Source organism: Triticum dicoccoides, chromosome 2A (genome assembly GCF_002162155.2).
Source record: "Triticum dicoccoides isolate Atlit2015 ecotype Zavitan chromosome 2A, WEW_v2.0, whole genome shotgun sequence".
NCBI classification, from domain to species: domain Eukaryota; kingdom Viridiplantae; phylum Streptophyta; class Magnoliopsida; order Poales; family Poaceae; genus Triticum; species Triticum dicoccoides.
This window is the reverse complement of record NC_041382.1, coordinates 536,262,849-536,280,366: the sequence shown is the minus strand read 5'-3', so window position 1 is coordinate 536,280,366 and position 17,518 is coordinate 536,262,849. Positions and strand designations below refer to the sequence as shown.

Genomic DNA, 17,518 nt, shown 5'->3' with positions numbered 1-17,518 from the left:
GCGCGCCGCCCTATCTCGTGGATGACTCGAGGACCCCCCAGAATTGTTCCCAACACCAAAAATTCCTATAAATACTGAAACCTCCAGAAAATAACCTAGATCGGGAGTTCTGCCGCCGCAAGCCTCTGTAGCCACTAAAAACCAATCGGGACCCCGTTCCGGCACCCTGCCGGAGGGGGGATCCATCACCGGTGGCCATCTTCATCATCCCAGCGCTCTCCATGACGAGGAGGGAGTAGTTCACCCTCGGGGCTGAGGGTATGTACCAGTAGCTATGTGTTTGATCTCTCTCTCTCTCTCTCTCGTGTTCTGGATTCGGCACGATCTTGATGTATCGCGAGCTTTGCTATTATAGTTGGATCTTATGATGTTTCTCCCCCTCCACTCTCTTGTAATGGATTGAGTTTTCCCTTTAAAGTTATCTTATCAGCTTGAGTCTTTAAGGATTTGAGAACACTTGATGTATGTCTTGCATGTGCTTATCTGTGGTGACAATGGGATATTCACGTGATCCACATGATGTATGTTTTGGTGATCAACTTGCGAGTTCCGTGACCTCGTGAACTTATGCATAGGGGTTGGCACATGTTTTCGTCTTGACTCTCCGGTAGAAACTTTGGGGCACTCTTTGAAGTTCTTTGTGTTGGTTGAATAGATGAATCTGAGATTGTGTGATGCATAACGTATAATCATACCCACGGATACTTGAGGTGACATCGGAGTATCTAGGTGACATTAGGATTTTGGTTGATTTTTGTCTTAAGGTGTTATTATACTACAAACTCTAGGATAGATCGAATGGAAATAATAGCTTCGTGTTATTTTACTACGGACTCCTGAATAGATTGATCAGAAAGGATAACTTTGAGGTGGTTTTGTACCCTACAATAATCTCTTCGTTTGTTATCCGCTATTAGTGACTTTGGAGTGACTCTTTGTTGCATGTTGAGGGATTGTTATATTATCCAATTATGTTATTATTGTTGAGAGAACTTGCACTAGTGAAAGTATGAACCTTAGGCCTTGTTTTCTTGCTTTGCAACACCGTTTACACTCACTTTTATCATTAGTTACCTTGCTGTTTTTATATTTTCAGATTACAAAAACCTATATCTACCATCCATATTGCACTTGTATCACCATCTCTTCGCCGAACTAGTGCACCTATACAATTTACCATTGTATTGGGTGTGTTGGGGACACAAGAGACTCTTTGTTATTTGGTTGCAGGGTTGCTTGAGAGAGACCATATTCATCCTACGCCTCCTATGGATTGATAAACCTGAGGTCATCCACTTGAGGGAAATTTGCTACTGTCCTACAAACCTCTGCACTTGGAGGCCCAACAACGTCTACAAGAAGAAGGTTGTGTAGTAGACATCAAGCTCTTTTCTGGCGCCGTTGCCGGGGAGGTTAGCGCTGAAGGTGTATCTTTAGATCTTGCAATTGAATCTTTTAGTTTCTTGTTTTATCACTAGTTTAGTTTATAAAATAAAACTACAAAAAATGGAATTGAGGGTGCCTCATATGCTTCATCTTTTTAATGTCTTTCATGAAAATAAGGATTCCAATAATTGTGCCAAAGTGTTAGAATAAGAATGCATTAAAATGTTTGGCATTAAATATTTGGATGATGAGCATGATTGCAATGTTGTTAGTATGAATTCTTTGAATACCATGATGCTAATGATATGCAAAGCCACAAGCTTGGGGATGCTATGTTTGATGAAGATGATATTTTTTGTCCCCCAAGTTTTGATGAGCAAATTTATTTTGATGATAGCATGCCTCCTATTTACGATGATTATATTGATGAAAGTGGGTTTGGAAGAGTGTCAACTTTAGGAAGTAATGATCCCACTATTTTGGAGGGTGTTGAATCATATTGTGATAATTGTGAAAGTGGATTTGGAGAGGTCATGACTTTATTTAGTGATGAATCCACTATTTCGGAAGAGGTTCCAATTGATTATGTGAATAAAGTTGCTATCTATGATGATTATTGTGATGACATGTATGCTATAAAGAATAATGATAACTATGAAACTTGTCATCTTGATTTTAATTTTCAATTGGATTATGCCTCACATGATAGTTATGTTGTTGAGTTTGCTCCCACTCTTATCCATGACAATAAATTTGCTTATGTGAAGAGTAATAAAATTTCTATGCTTATGCATCATGAAAATAATGCTTTATGTGATAGCTATATTGTTGAATTCATTCATGATGCCATTGAAAATTATTATGCACATAGAGAAGAAGAATACCAAGTTTCCTCTCTATGTGCTTAAAATATTGAAGTTATGCTTGTTTTGCTTTCCTATGCTAGTTGATTCTTGTTCCCATAAATTGATTGCTCACAAAACTCCTATGCATAGGAAGTGGGTCAGACTTAAATGTGCTAGTCATATTCTTCATAATGCTCTCTTTATGTTTCAATTCTTATCTTTTATGTGAGCATCATTGAAATCATCATGCCTAGCTAGGGGCATTAAACGATAGAGCGTGTTGGGAGGGAACCCAATTTTATTTTTGTTCTTTACTTTTTGTCCCCGTTTAGTAATAAATAATTCATCTAGCCTCTGTTATGATTGTGTTTTTTATGTTTAATTAGTGTTTGTTCCAAGTAAAGCCTTTAGGATCTTCTTGGGTGATTGTTGTTTGATCTTGCTGAAAAAAACAGAAAGTATGCGCTCACGAGAATAATTTTCATTTTTTTACCAGAGAGTGATAAAATACCAATTCCAACTGCAGTAGATCAATATACAAATTAATTAGGTCGTCCTAATTTTTCAGAATTTTTGGAGTTACAGAAGTATTCGAGAGTTACAGATTACTACTGACTGTTCTGTTTTTGACAGATTCTGTTTTCGATGCATAGTTTGCTTGTTTTCTAGTTTCTATGGCTTATATTGCTTAATATAAATTGTAGAAATGGTATGGTACAGTAGGCTTCATGTGAGAAAAATTGTGAATCTTGTCTTGACAGTACCTAAGTGATGATTTGCTTTCTTATAGTAACGGAGCTTACGAGTTTTCTATTGAGTTTTGTGTTATGAAGTTTTCAAGTTTTGGGTAAAGATTCGATGGACTATGGAATAAGGAGTGGCAGGAGCCTAAGCTTGGGTATTCTAAAGGCACCCCAAGGTAATATTCAAGGACAACCAAGAGCCTAAGCTTGGGGATGCCCCGGATGGCATCCCCTCTTTCGTCTTCGTTCATCGGTAACTTTACTTGGAGCTATATTTTTATTCACCACATGATATGTGTTTTGCTTGGAGCGTCATTTTATTTTCTTTTGTTTTGCTTGCTGTTTGAATAATATCCCAAGATCTGAATTATTAAATGTTAGAGAGTCTTCACATAGTTACATAATTATTCAACTACTCATTGATATTCACGTATATCTTTCGGAGTAGTTCGTCGTTTGCTATAGTGCTTCACTTATATCTTTTAGAGCATGGTGGTGGTTTTATTTTATAGAAATTATTGATATCTCATGCTTCACTTATATTATTTTGAGAGTCTTTTAGAACAGCATGGTAATTTGCTTTGGCTATAAATTTAGTCCTAATATGATAGGCATCCAAGATGGGTATAATAAAAACTTTCATATAGAGTGCATTAAATACTATGAGAAGTTGGATACTTGATAATTGTTTTGAGATATAAAGATGATAATATTAGAGTCGTGCTAGTTGAGTAATTGTGAAATTGAGAAATACTTGTGTTGAGGTCTGCAAGTCCCATAGCATGCACGTATGGTAACCGTTGTGTGACAAATTTGAAGCATGGGATGTTCTTTGATTGCCTTCCTTATGAGTGGCGGTCGGGGACGAGCAATGGTCTTTTCTTACCAATCTATCCCCCTAGGAGCATGCGCGTAGTGCTTGGTTTTGATGACTTGTAGATTTTTGCAATAAGTATGTGTGTTATTTATGACTAATGTTGAGTCCATGGATTATACGCACTCTCACCCTTCCATCATTGCTAGCCTCTTTGATACCATGTATTGCCCTTTCTCACCTCGAGAGTTGGTGCAAACTTCGCTGGTGCATCCAAACCCCGTGATATGATACGCTCTATCACACATAAGCCTCCTTATATCTTCCTCAAAACAGCCACCATACCTACCTATTATGGCATTTCCATAGCCATTCTGAGATATATTGCCATGAAACTTTCCACCATTCCGTTTATTATGACACGCTCCATCATTGTCATATTGCTTTGCATGATCATGAAATTTACATCGTATTTGTGGCAAAGCCACCTTCATAATTCTTTCATACATGTCACTCTTGGTTCATTGCACATCCCAGTACATCACCGGAGGCATTCACATAGAGTCATATTTTGTTCTAAGTATCGAGTTGTAATTCTTGAGTTGTAAGTAAATAAAAGTGTGATGATTTTCATCATTAAAGCATTGTACCATGTGAGGAAAGGATGATGGAGACTATGATTCCCCCACAAGTCGGGATGAGATTCCGGACGAAAAATAAAAAATAAATATAAAAGAGGCCAAAGAAGCCCAAATAAAAAAAGAGGCCAAAAAAGAGAAAAAGGCCCAAATAAAAGAAATGGGAGAAAAAGAGAGAAGGGGCAATGTTACTATCCTTTTTCCACACTTGTGCTTCAAAGTAGCACCATGATCTTCATGATAGAGAGTCTCTTATTTTGTCACTTTCATATACCAGTGGTAATTTTTCATTATAGAACTTGGCTTGTATATTCCAATGATGGGCTTCCTCAAAATGCCCTAGGTCTTCGTCAGCAAGCAAGTTGGATGCACACCCACTTAGTTTCTTTTATTGAGCTTTCATATATTTATAGCCCTAGTGCATCCGTTGCATGGCAATCCCTACTCCTTGCATTGATATCAATTGATGGGCATCTCCATAGCCCGTTGATTAGCCGCGTCAATGTGAGACTTTCTCCTTTTTTGTCTTCTCACACAACCTCCATCATCATATTCTATTCCACCCATAGTGCTATGTCCATGGCTTGCGCTCATATATTGCGTGAAAGTTGAAAGAGTTTGAAAAGGCTAAGTATGAAACAATTGCTTGGCTTGTCATCGGGGTTGTGCATGATGGGAGCATTTTATGTGACGAAAATGAAGCATGGACAAACTATATGATTTTGTAGGGATGAGCTTTCTCTGGCTATGTTATTTTGAGAAGACATAATTGCTTGGTTAGTATGCTTGAAGTATTATTGTTTTTATGTCAATATTAAACTTTTGTCTTGAATCGTATGGATCTGAATATTCTTGCCACAATAGAGAAGATTACATTGATGAATATGTTAGGTAGCATTCCACATCAAAAATTCTGTTTTTATCATTTACCTACTCGAGGACGAGCATGAATTAAGCTTGGGGATGCTTGATACGTCTCCAACGTATCTATAATTTTTTATTGTTCCATGCTATTATATTATCCATCTAGGATGTTTTATACACATTTATATGGTATTTTATATGATTTTTGGGACTAACCTATTAACCTAGAGCCTAGTGCCAGTTTCTGTTTTTCCTTGTTTTTGAGTTTTACAGAAAAGGAATACCATACGGAGTCCAATTGACGTGCCAATTTTTGATGATTTTTTATGGACCAAAAGAAGCCCCGGAGTAAAAGAGTTGGGCCAGAAGAGTCCCGGGCCGTCCACGAGGGTGGGGGCGCGCCCTAGCCCGCCGGGCATGCTGCCCTATCTCGTGGATGACTCGGGGATCCCCCTGCCTTGTTCCCGACACAAAAAATTCCTATAAATACTAAAACCTCTAGAAAATAACCTAGATTGGGAGTTCCGCCGGCGCAAGCCTCTGTAGCCACCAAAAACCAACCGGGAACCCGTTCCGGCACCCTGCCGGAGGGGGGATCCATCACTGGTGGCCATCTTCATCATCCCGGCGCTCTCCATGACGAGGAGGGAGTAGTTCACCCTCGGGGCTGAAGGTATGTACGAGTAGCTATGTGTTTGATCTCTCTCTCTCTCTCTCTCTCGTGTTCTGGATTCGGCACGATCTTGATGTATCGCGAGCTTTGCTATTATAGTTGGATATTATGATATTTCTCCCCCTCTACTCTCTTGTAATGGATTGAGTTTTTCCTTTGAAGTTATCTTATTGGATTGAGTCTTTAAGGATTTGAGAACACTTGATGTATGTCTTGCATGTGCTTTCTATGGTGACAATAGGATATTCACGCGATCCACTTGATGTATGTTTTGGTGATCAACTTGCGAGTTCCGTGACCTCATGAACTTATGCATAGGGGTTGGCACACGTTGTCGTCTTGACTCTCCGGTAGAAACTTTGGGGCACTCTTTGAAGTTCTTTGTGTTGGTTGAATAGATGAATATAAGATTGTGTGATGCATATCGTATAATCATACCCACAGATACTTGAGGTGACATTAGAGTATCTAGGTGACATTAGGGTTTTGGTTCATTTGTGTCTTAAGGTGTTATTCTAGTACGAACTCTAGGATAGATCGAACGGAAATAATAGCTTCGTGTTATTTTACTACGGACTCTTGAATAGATGGATCAGAAAGGATAACTTTGAGGTGGTTTCGTACCCTACAATAATCTCTTCGTTTGTTCTCCGCTATTAGTGACTTTGGAGTGACTCTTTGTTGCATGTTGAGGGATTGTTATATGATCCAATTCTGTTATTATTGTTGAGAGAACTTGCACTAGTAAAAGTATGAACCCTAGGCCTTGTTTCCTAGCTATGCAATACCGTTTACGCTCACTTTTATCATTAGTTACCTTGCTGTTTTTATATTTTCAGATTACAAAAACCCATATATACCATCCATATTGCACTTGTATCACCATCTCTTCACCGAACTAGTGCACCTATACAATTTGCCATTGTATTGGGTGTGTTGGGACACAAGTGACTCATTGTTATTTGGTTGCAGGGTTGTTTGAGAGAGACCATATTCATCCTATGCCTCCCACGGATTGATAAACCTTGGGTCATCCACTTAAGGGAAATTTGCTACTGTCCTACAAACCTCTGCACTTGGAGGCCCAACAACGTCTACAAGAAGAAGGTTGTGTAGTAGACATCACCCCCTCCACAGATTTCCACCTCGGTCATATGGTTGTAGTGCTTAGGCGAAGCCCTGCGTCGGTAACTTCATCATCACCGTCATCACGCCATCGTGCTGACGAAGCTCTCCCTTGACACTCAGCTGGATCTGTAGTTCGTGGGACGTCACCGAGCTGAACGTGTGCAGATCGCGGAGGTTCCGTACCTTCGGTGCTAGGATCGGTCGGATCGTGAAGACATACGACTACATCAACCGCGTTGTCATAACATTCCCGCTCACGGTCTACGAGGGTACATGGACAACACTCTCACCTCTCGTTGCTATGCATCACCTAGATAGATCTTGCGTGTGCGTAGGAAAATTTTGAAATTACTGCGTTCCCCAACACATTTGCCACATAAAATTTTTGATCTTGAGGGGGGACCGGCCTCCATAGCCCTTAGCCATGTCTAGCGTGTCGCCTCGGTCAACTTGTCATAAAGGGATTTAACCGAAAACTTTTGGGAGGCGGCAAGCCTCCACGAAACCACATCAACCCCCTGGCTGAGATTTCGCCCTTCGAGGGCATCCACCAGCTCGGCCCAGCTAGCTGCCTCAGCTGGGTCGAGCGTGCAATATGAACAATATCGCCGGGGATGGACCCTCAGGGCGCCGCCCACCATAATATTGGTGTCCGTGGCGAGTTGATATAGCGCCGGGTGAGATTGCCACAACGGAGTCTGGCCCCATCAGCAGTCGAGCCAGAACCTTGTGGCCATGCCATTGTTAACGTTAAACTGAGCCCCAACTGTAAAGGCCGGTCTCACCGCTTGGATCTCATTCCAATACGCAGAGCCATTTTGGTTTCGCCTTGAACAACGCCTTGAATTGTTGGAAGAAGCCACTACAAAACCAAGTTGTTTTAAATATGGATGCGTCATTTTTAGAGGAAGAAAACATGGGGGCCAGTGGAGCAATTTTGCGAGATAGTACTAGCATGTTCATTGCAGTAGCGACGGCTGACCTTGATCACGTAGCCGATGTTTGTTTGGCTGAGGCTGTAGCTCTGGTGAAGGGCCTGAAGCTTGCAAATACAATTGGCTGTAATTCAATCCAGTGCAATCAGACTGCATGGTTCTAATAGAAGTTGTGCAACAACCCATGGGGCACTCGATGGTTACAGGCCCAATTCTCGAGGAATGTTGGTTACTTTTAGTTGGTTTCGGGAAGGTCGTTTTAGAGCATTGTAATCGTGATTCTAATATGGTAGCTCAAGTGCTAGCGTGAAATGGTCGTGTTGGTCCACCAAACTTGTGGTTGGACTCACCTCCTGCTGTTATTTCTAAACTTTTAGCGGATAATGTAAGCATTGTTTGATATTAATAAATCTAGTCATGATGGCCTTCCCCCCCAAAAAGTACCTGGTATTATCGTTTCTGAGCAGTTGTGGCTCAATACGATTAACCTTGTGGTTGGAATGTGGAACCGAGCGGGCACTCTAAAGGGAGAGGTCAAAGCCGTTCTTGGGGCTCTCGCAATGTGGGCACACATGAGTGTTAGAGCTTAGTTTCCGCGTGGAGTTGGGATTGTATTTGTAGTCACCAACGCGGAGGGGCTTTTTACCCCCATCCTCTCCTTTAATATATAGTATGCACACTTGTGCATAGTCACGTTTTTTATTGACTTTGTCCTTAGAAAAAATTCTCATCATTTTTTCTTGGATGCATACAACCACATCATTTATTATAATAATGTTTAGCGGCAAGATGAACGTATAGTCTAACAATAGCTCACATGTTCAAACATTACCACAAACAACTCACATCTCCACATACATGTTCGCAAAAAGGATAAAAACACTACTAGAACCTAACAAAGTACGTGGTACTCAAAGACAAGATCTTGAAAAAGAAAACAGTCAATCGTACAACATGTTGCCCGGTGTAACCAAAAGGTTAAATATGGGGCTATCACCCTTGAAGTAGAAATCCGAACCAACATCTTCAGCAAGGATACAAAGATGCACTGACGTTGCTTGATCTAGTTGAAATGGTTACCACAAGTTGCCATCCAATTTTGTTGCCGGCGCACACTTGCTCCCATAGTGCATCACGAGCCAACCTCCCACGTTGAACAAGTCCATGCCCTGCTCGCGCTGAAGGAGAAATCATCATAAGTGTCAAGGAAGCCGCCTCCACCGCTTGGGTTGGCACACCACCATGAGAGGCCACCATCTTGTTGATTACCCACGATCGACGGTAAGAAAAAGAAGAAACACCATTGGTTGGTTAGATAATAAAACCAAGCATAGTCTACGCCTACATCCATCGACACCACATCGAAGCTTACCCGAGGACCTTCTCTCAAACCCATCCAAGGAGTGACTTTATCTTTGCTTGATAATTCGGCTGCAACCGGGCCGGGCCCATCCACCGCCAACCACCACGACATCGAAAGTCACTGGAGCCTCCATCTCGGCTCATCGTCTCCTCTATCAATCTCTCGCTGCACCATCGGGACATCATCGGAAGGCAGAACATCGTTGGGAGGGAGCCGCACCGTCGAGATTGACGGCCCGTCGCCATTGTAGCAGCACCGATGACAATGACAACATACGAATCGTGTGAGGGCAATGATGGTTAGATATGGATCGCCTCTCGGGTACCCCTTCCGAGCGACATAGGGATCAACTGGATTAGAGGAGAAAGCAGAGGCAGTGGCGGGATTGAGCCGTGACATCAGTGGTCAGGGTTGGGATAACTTTTCTTTCGTATCATTGTCTTGTTTTATGTGGCGGATTACACTTTTAGTGGGATTTTTTTTTAAGATCTAAAGACGATAATGAGCAAGAATATAACAGATGCGCTCTTTTATTGTGGCTTTACAGAAATTTGGGCCTTTTGACCTACCTTGAGTTGAATAGTAGAATACAACGAGAATGAGTGCCATCCACGTAGAAGCCATGATCTTTTGTATTTGCAATCATAAAAGCGCGACTATGTATAAGCTTATTTTGTTAATTTTAGTAAAAGAGATGACAATCTGCACATAATCTCCGGTCATCTAAAATGTGTGATTCTTGTGAAATTGTTGGAGGACAAAACTAGATTAAGCTTCAGGTTCAATCATGCATATCCCGTTAATGCAAATTAATGTTTTGGTGGAGACGACATTCACGTCGATATGTACCTGCGGTGAATCCAGCAATCTTGAGTCTCTTTTGTTCATGCAGTGAGTGCGTGCGTGTGCGTCGTGTCTAAGTTATACTCTCTCGTTAACGTTCAAACGGATATATCTAGACGCACTTCATCAATCATCAAAACAGAAAAAAAACCTTGCTGATTCCTTGACTCGGGTGCGCCTAACAATTTGCTTCCTTTAAAGACGGCAACTAGCCTCGTTGCGCAAATCCCAGCATCATCTACCTTTTCACTGCCAGCACCCCTAAAGTTCTCAGAAATTACGTCTCTGAAAGTAGCGAAACCGAAGCAGTCCGGCGTCCGCACGAGCAGGGACTCCAGGCTTAATTTTTCAACAACCCACCTACGTATCTGCAAAAGAAACCTATAAATTTATCGTAAAACCACACCCCCCGCTTAAATCCCCGGAGAATCAATCACACAGAGCTCCTCCAAAAAGAACTCTTGTTCCCATCGCATCTCGGCGGCTCCCTCCCCCCCTCCTCGCCCCGATCTAACTCGCCGGCGGCCATGTCGCAGCCGGCTGCCGCCGCCGTCGCGGCGCAGCCGCAGGGGCAGGCCCCGGCTGGGCGGCAGGGAGGCGGCCTGGGCCAGAGCCTCGCCGGCATCGTGCGGATGGCCGTGTTCTGGTACTTCGCGTCCAAGTTCTTCGGCCCCAAGCGCGCCCCCACGGAGCCGGGCTTGCTCATGTCCAACCTCTTTCAGAAGGGAGAGCCAATGGTGGGAACGCCCCCACACACCCCAGAAACTTCGATTTTGGGTGGAGGAGGCGTGTTGTTAGGTTTCTATGGCGGTTTTAGAGCGGTTTATTATTGGGGTCAGTAAAGGCGGGGGGCTCCGCGCTCATGCAGTGCTGTTGGGTTCTGCTTGCTCCGGGGTGAAAATTGTGCAGCGATCTCATCAGTTTTTTTACTGTGATCTCGAACTTTTCTTTTTCTTAATAATATCAGAGGGTGTATTTGTGCTGATTATTATAATTGGGGGAGCTGATTTAGTCGGTTTTATGCGAAGACACCTGTTGTTTGTGTGCCTGTTGGAGGCTGTCGAACAAGTAGGCCACGTTTGTTCTAAAACAAGCAGATCACGGAGATAGTGGTGCTCCACAGCATTGCGGTTTGATGTACTGTGAAAAGAAAGGCATGCATGTTAGTTGGATGTTTTATGATCTCCTCTCAGGAGGCCAAGGGCGTTCTTAGTTGTTCGGAACTACTAGTAGAGTATGCAAGGAAAAAGAAAAGATACACCAAGGATCTCAACAATTTTGGATTATGCGGTGTAGCTGGTTCACTGTTGAGTGAGTTGTGAAGATGATTGATGTTTAAACACTTTTTCTGTTGTTCTTTGAAATGTTTGTCCACGATGAAGCTTAGGATGTCATAGTATGCAATGTACCGTGTGTCCGTAATGAAGCTGAAAACATCACACTATGCATGGATAACGTTTCTTTATGGGTTTTTCATGTAGACTTTGGTGAGGTTGTCTGAACTAGGTATTCCTCGAGATAAAGCCAACTGTACAATTTATTTGGTAGATTGTCACTTTTTTTTATTTTGGGTGGGAAGTTATTTTTTGGTGTTTATGCGGTGCACACCGACCTTGTAACTTGTTGTATCATATTGCTCCAAATATTTGATCGAGGAGGTGTAAATCCATTTTTTTGTCAAATCGACGATTCAGTGGCATGTGGTAATGTCTTATACAGGTCTACATATTAAGATAATTGAATATTACAAATGTTGCTATGTAGTACCTGTTTTCAGTAAATTATAAGTTGAAGTCAACCCCCCCGCCGTAAATTTGGCCTGATTTGTTATCTTGCCAAATTTACATGTTTGGCATTTTTAATGGGACCAATCAAGCAGAAGGACGTTACTGGATTTATTAAATTCCTCGGTAGTGCCACCCAAATTTTATGACAGTTTGGAGGTAGCACAGTGCATGCATGAAGCACTAGTCTTGAAGTCTTGCCCATTTTGCGTTTTCCTGAAACACAAATTGATGATGATTATGTTGCTGCAGGATATGTGGATGTATTTATCGGAGAATGACAAATTTAGCGACTTTGGTAATGAGGATGCACTCATCTGGCATGAAACAAACATACCATATGCAGTCTGGACACCTACCAGTACCAGAACACACACACTGACATACTATCCAACGGAGGTAGAATAATATTTGCTGCAATTTACAATTATGTTATGGTTATATTTTGTTGGATTGCCTAATTTTGTGTCAATGGATCTTGCCATAGGCTCTCAAGCACAATGGCTCTTTGTATGCTCATGTTTATTTTTCCCGTTCGGGTTACCCTGTGGACCCTACCGATCCTGAATATGAGCAAAAATCTGCATTTGGAAGGACACATCGTAAGTTTCCTGTTCATCTCAACCGTCCTTTTTATTGATTGCATGTTTGTATGAAATGCTCACTGCATTATACCTATTTAGCTATTGTGGCATACTTGCGGAAATCAAAAGCTGGTCATAAGAAGAGCTTGCTTGGAGATTCGGATGAGTCCGAGGAAAAGCTACCCCCTAAGGTCATTAACTTGATTCTTTATTGTTGGGACAGTATGCACTAGAAATTTCTAGTATAGATTATCTCCAGCAAACACAGAATATCTCCTATGAAAAAGCAATTAACAGAAGACCGCATTTGATTTCTGCAGGAGAACAAAGAGTCCGAAGACAAAGAGGAGGGCCCAGTTGAATATATTTCTTATTGGAAACCAAATGTGACAATAAATCTTGTTGATGACTTCACACGGTATGCACAAGATAAAACTATATTTCACATTTCCACTTGTATATGCCTGGAACTATTATTTATTCATTTTGAATTTTAATTGCATTGGCGTGATTAATATCTTTTACTTTCCTTTCTAAATATCATGAAGTACCCCCTCCGTTCCAAATTATTTGAAGTTTTAGCTTTGTCCAAAGTCAAACTTCTTTAGGTTTGACCAAGTCTATGTATAGAAAAAATATGTCAACATCGACAACATAAAGTTAGTTTAATTAGATTCGTCATAAAACATATTTTCATACTATATATATTGATGTCGTGGTTGTGCATATTAGCACATTTTTCTATAGACTTGGACAATTATAAAGAAGTTTGACTTTGGAGACTTTTTTTTAACCGTAAGGGCATACACTCGCAATCTGCATGCTGAAAACTATTTTCCAGTGGATGTTAATCACAAACCGGCGCTGCTATACCATGCGATCGTTTGTGTTTTAAGATTCTTCTGAAACTGCCGATAGAGCCTTGGTGCAGCGGTAAAGCTGTCGCCTTGTGACCATGAGGTCACGGGTTAAGTCCTGGAAACAGCCTCTTGCAGAAATGTAGGGAAAGGCTGCGTACTATAGACCCAAAGTGGTCAGACCCTTCTCATGACCTAGCGCAAGCGGGAGCTACATGCACTGGGCTGCCCTTTTTTATGATTTTAGATCCTTTTTGTTAATTTTGACATATGTGGATTCTCTCATCTCAGCTTCATATTAACCATGTAACAATTGCACAATTGTTTCTTTCTAGTTTCACGGCTTTTAGTTCTTCGTTGTTGTTCATCTGTCGTATGAAATTTTCAATTGATATTTGACCATTTTTATTTCACAGGTATCCCCAAAACAACATTCCTCCAAATGTTGCTCCATGTATCCTTCAACTGTAACAATTATAGTGTGATATTATCTTTTTTATCTTCTTTTTCCTATGAATTTTCTTCCAACACACACGTGTTACATACTGCTATGTTATTCTTATACTTGAATCAATTTTTTAGACTTGAAGATGACGTTGCACGTAGCCAACTTCTGATGAATCTAATTTATTGTTTAAAATATATCTTGTTAAGATTAGCATTTTCTCAGTGAGGGAAGGATTGGTATTTCCTTGACCATATATATACAGATTTGAATGTGGATCCAACTACAAACAGTTACTATCCAACTGTATTCTTCAATGAATTTTGGCTGTTGAGGGACAAATTGACAGCACTCAACGAGACTGTGAAGGAACTGACCTTGAACCTTGAAGTTAGTCCTATCAGCATGACCAAGTGGCAATTATTTCTACAGATTGAGCAGTCTTTCCAAGTTCATCGTAGTTATGGAAGTATGCTTGAAGGCGAGGCTGATGAGCTCAAGGTATATGGAAGTTTTCAACTGTGCCCATTCAGACTCCTGCCTTTTTTTTGGAGATATGACGTGCTCTATTTTGTTCTGTGTGGTAGTGATGTCCCTTTCTTTTGTGAGATGCCAAGTATATGCACGTCTAATTCAGGTTCCTTGGAAATGGTTGCTTCTGTTATATGCCTGCTGTGTTAGTCAGATTTGCTTGTTACGGGTTTTCACTGACCTTGGACTGCTTTTGCAGAGGGTTTTCCTTGAAGGAAATCCATATCTACTGGGGTTGACCATGATTGTATCTCTGTTCCACTCTCTGTTCGATTTCCTGGCTTTCAAGAATGGTACGTGCACAGCATGGTTTATTTAATACCATAAAAATGAGTATAATCCAACAATAACTCATGTGTTTATGATGTTTCACATTGATCAGATATCCAGTTCTGGAATAAAAACAAGTCCATGGAAGGTCTTTCAGCGAAATCTGTTGTTCTGAACTTCATTTGTCAGCTGATTATATTTCTGTACCTGCTTGACAATGATACATCATGGATGATTCTTGCTAGCTCTGGAGTTGGTGTGTGCATTGAATTTTGGAAGATAGGAAAAGCGATGCATGTTGAGGTAAGCCTATTATGATGATTGTATTATTTGGTTCTGTTAGTATTTATACACAAGCATACAAACAGAGCCGGTATGCTTGACATGCAATATGCACTAAATAGAACTACTTGATCCTAGTTGTTTTCACCTGAAAAGTAAATACTTTAAACACTGGGTAAAGCGCTAGACACAGGATTGAAATAATCAAGCTCATGGGTCAATGTATGAAGAAACCAATTATGCACACCCCCTGTCTCAAAATATAAGACATTTTTTGATATTTTGAGACAGAGGGAGCACTACCTATTCACTTGGAATTTCTTTCCCATCATTCAGTGGCAAATTTGCAATACTGGGTTAGCGCTTGTTTTGTGCATTTGCTTAGGTGCATTTATTAAAACCCATGTGTTGATGATCCAGAATCATGACCTTGTGTCAGCTAAGTCAGGACTAAGCCATCACTGTTCCTTGACTTTGATGGTATACAGATATTACCAAAGCGCAGTGTATTCTCTACTGTGAGGTCTAATTTATGAGTTATTCTTTCCTCATAAAGCTTGATGATATACAAATCTGTTGCATTTTCTCACTAGTTTTTCTCTCTTGGAACAATTTCTCTTCACTTGAGTCCAGATTGACAGAAGTGGAAAGATACCCATGTTGAGATTCCGGGATCGTGAGTCATATGCACAGAATAAGACTAAGGAGTACGATGCGCTTGCAATGAAGTATCTTACGTATGTCCTTCTAGTCCTTATGGCTGGTTTTGCTATCTATTCACTCAAGTATGATAAACACAAGAGCTGGTACTCGTGGATACTCTCTTCCCTCACAAGTTGTGTTTACATGTTTGGTAAGTAATTCCTCCAACACCGTTTCACGTATTTTTCATGATTCACTAGGCAAACTAGATGATACCCCGCATGTTGTTGTTGTTGCGGAAATTGGTTGCTATATATTTTGATGAAGTTGGAACACAAATATTTGATTATTGTATCAATGTAAAATATTGATGTAATACAATTAGTGTAAATGGTTTTCACATGCATGGTAGCATGTTGAAGTGGTGGGGATCACTCTCGTAGGTATATATGATCAGTAATGGAACTTATGTATACATTGTTTACATTTTTCAGGTTTCATTATGATGTGCCCACAATTATTTATCAACTACAAGCTGAAGTCCGTCGCTCACATGCCATGGAGACAAATGACCTACAAGTTCCTCAACACTATAATTGATGATCTGTTTGCATTTGTAATTAAGATGCCGTGGTTGCATCGTCTCTCGGTTTTCAGAGATGGTAAGATGAACTAGTATCATTGCTGATAGCAGTGGACATTTTATCAAGTCTTTAGGCTGCTAACTGACCATTTCCTGTTGTTCCGCAGATGTTATCTTCTTGATATACCTCTACCAGAGGTGGGTATACCCAGTTGACAAGAAGCGTGTCAACGAGTTTGGCTTTGGAGGGGAAGACGAACCCGCAGCACCCCAAACTTTGGAAGGAGCAGCGGCTGCCCAACAGATCGAGGCCAAGGCTGAGACGAGCACGGAGGACAAGAAGACAAAGTGAGCCTCCTCAAGCTTCAATCGACACAGACACATCTCGGCAGCACAGGCCGTTTTGGCCACCGGGCACAAATTTTCTGTGTGCCAAATTCGACGCTGATGAACTCATCTTCACGCGTTGCTGACCATTAAAAGAAGGATATGTAACAGGTTCAGATTGGGCGCGTGGACACAATACACATAGTCTTGTTGCCATTACCGTTTATTTGATTTTGGTTTGTTTTTTTATGCTTAGCAACAGCAATTTCTAGATGGATCTTCAGGATGCTTGTTCCTACATGTTGATGTATAAGTTTTGCCTGCTGGAAAAAAAAATAATTCACACCAGTGACATGCATTTTGGCCGTAATGCGGTGGGCATTATTCAGATTTGGTGTATTATACAGGGCACAAGGGGGCCGAGGGGAATGTCCCTGGACCTGCAGTGGTGAGTGTGAGTGACTGACACGACGGGAGTTGACTGCAGCCCGAGGACAAGCCGGCGTGGATTGATCAGCAGAGGGGGGCACTGGCACTGGCACTCGTGAACAGGGCGGGCTGATGGATCCGAGTGGATGAGGTTGCTAGGTGGGTGGAGAGTGTAGTAGACGGATTGCGCGGCGGAGGTCGCCTCGTGTAGCAAGGGTGGCCGACCTCCACCTCCTTCCTCGTCCTATGTCGATCTTCCGGCGTTATGTAGATCTCATGGCATGCATACTTGGTTCGACGGTCGACGGACCCATCCCATATTGTTAGCGGGTGCGCCACCAACAAAAAGAAGATATGTTCCTCCCACGTACATGTCCCCCCATTCTCAAAAAAATTCTCTCTCCCCCTCAAAAAAAACGTACAGGTCCCCCATTCCTCACCCCCTCAGACTTTTGACCTATTCATCAACTGACAGAACTTGTTAGGACAGTACAAAGAACACCAGAAATCCCTTCCGCATAGAAGCCAGGCAAACCTTATTGTTGTAGACAA

The 17,518-nt window shown here is 41.5% G+C and overlaps 1 protein-coding gene across 1 annotated transcript; it reads left to right on the top strand.

Moving 5' to 3' along the window:
• Positions 1–10,685: 10,685 nt before the first annotated feature.
• LOC119355230 (CLPTM1-like membrane protein cnrB) lies at positions 10,686–16,885 on the top strand. The gene is made up of 12 exons (XM_037622016.1): positions 10,686–10,969; positions 12,269–12,415; positions 12,504–12,618; positions 12,700–12,791; positions 12,921–13,018; positions 13,874–13,911; positions 14,168–14,403; positions 14,633–14,726; positions 14,816–15,006; positions 15,619–15,838; positions 16,122–16,289; positions 16,378–16,885. Exons 1-12 carry the CDS (start codon positions 10,760–10,762, stop codon positions 16,560–16,562), a joined length of 1,794 nt encoding a protein of 597 aa, XP_037477913.1. The 5' UTR covers positions 10,686–10,759; the 3' UTR covers positions 16,563–16,885.
• The last annotated feature ends 633 nt before the right edge of the window (positions 16,886–17,518 follow it).

Excerpts from the sequence above, each read along its gene's own strand:
- LOC119355230 (XM_037622016.1), top strand. The coding sequence starts at position 10,760 with ATGTCGCAGCCGGCTGCCGCCGCCGTCGCGGCGCAGCCGCAGGGGCAG. Across the intron at positions 14,404-14,632 it reads GCGAGGCTGATGAGCTCAAG|AGGGTTTTCCTTGAAGGAAA; the intron begins GTATATGGAAGT and ends CTGCTTTTGCAG. Across the intron at positions 14,727-14,815 it reads TTTCCTGGCTTTCAAGAATG|ATATCCAGTTCTGGAATAAA; the intron begins GTACGTGCACAG and ends CACATTGATCAG.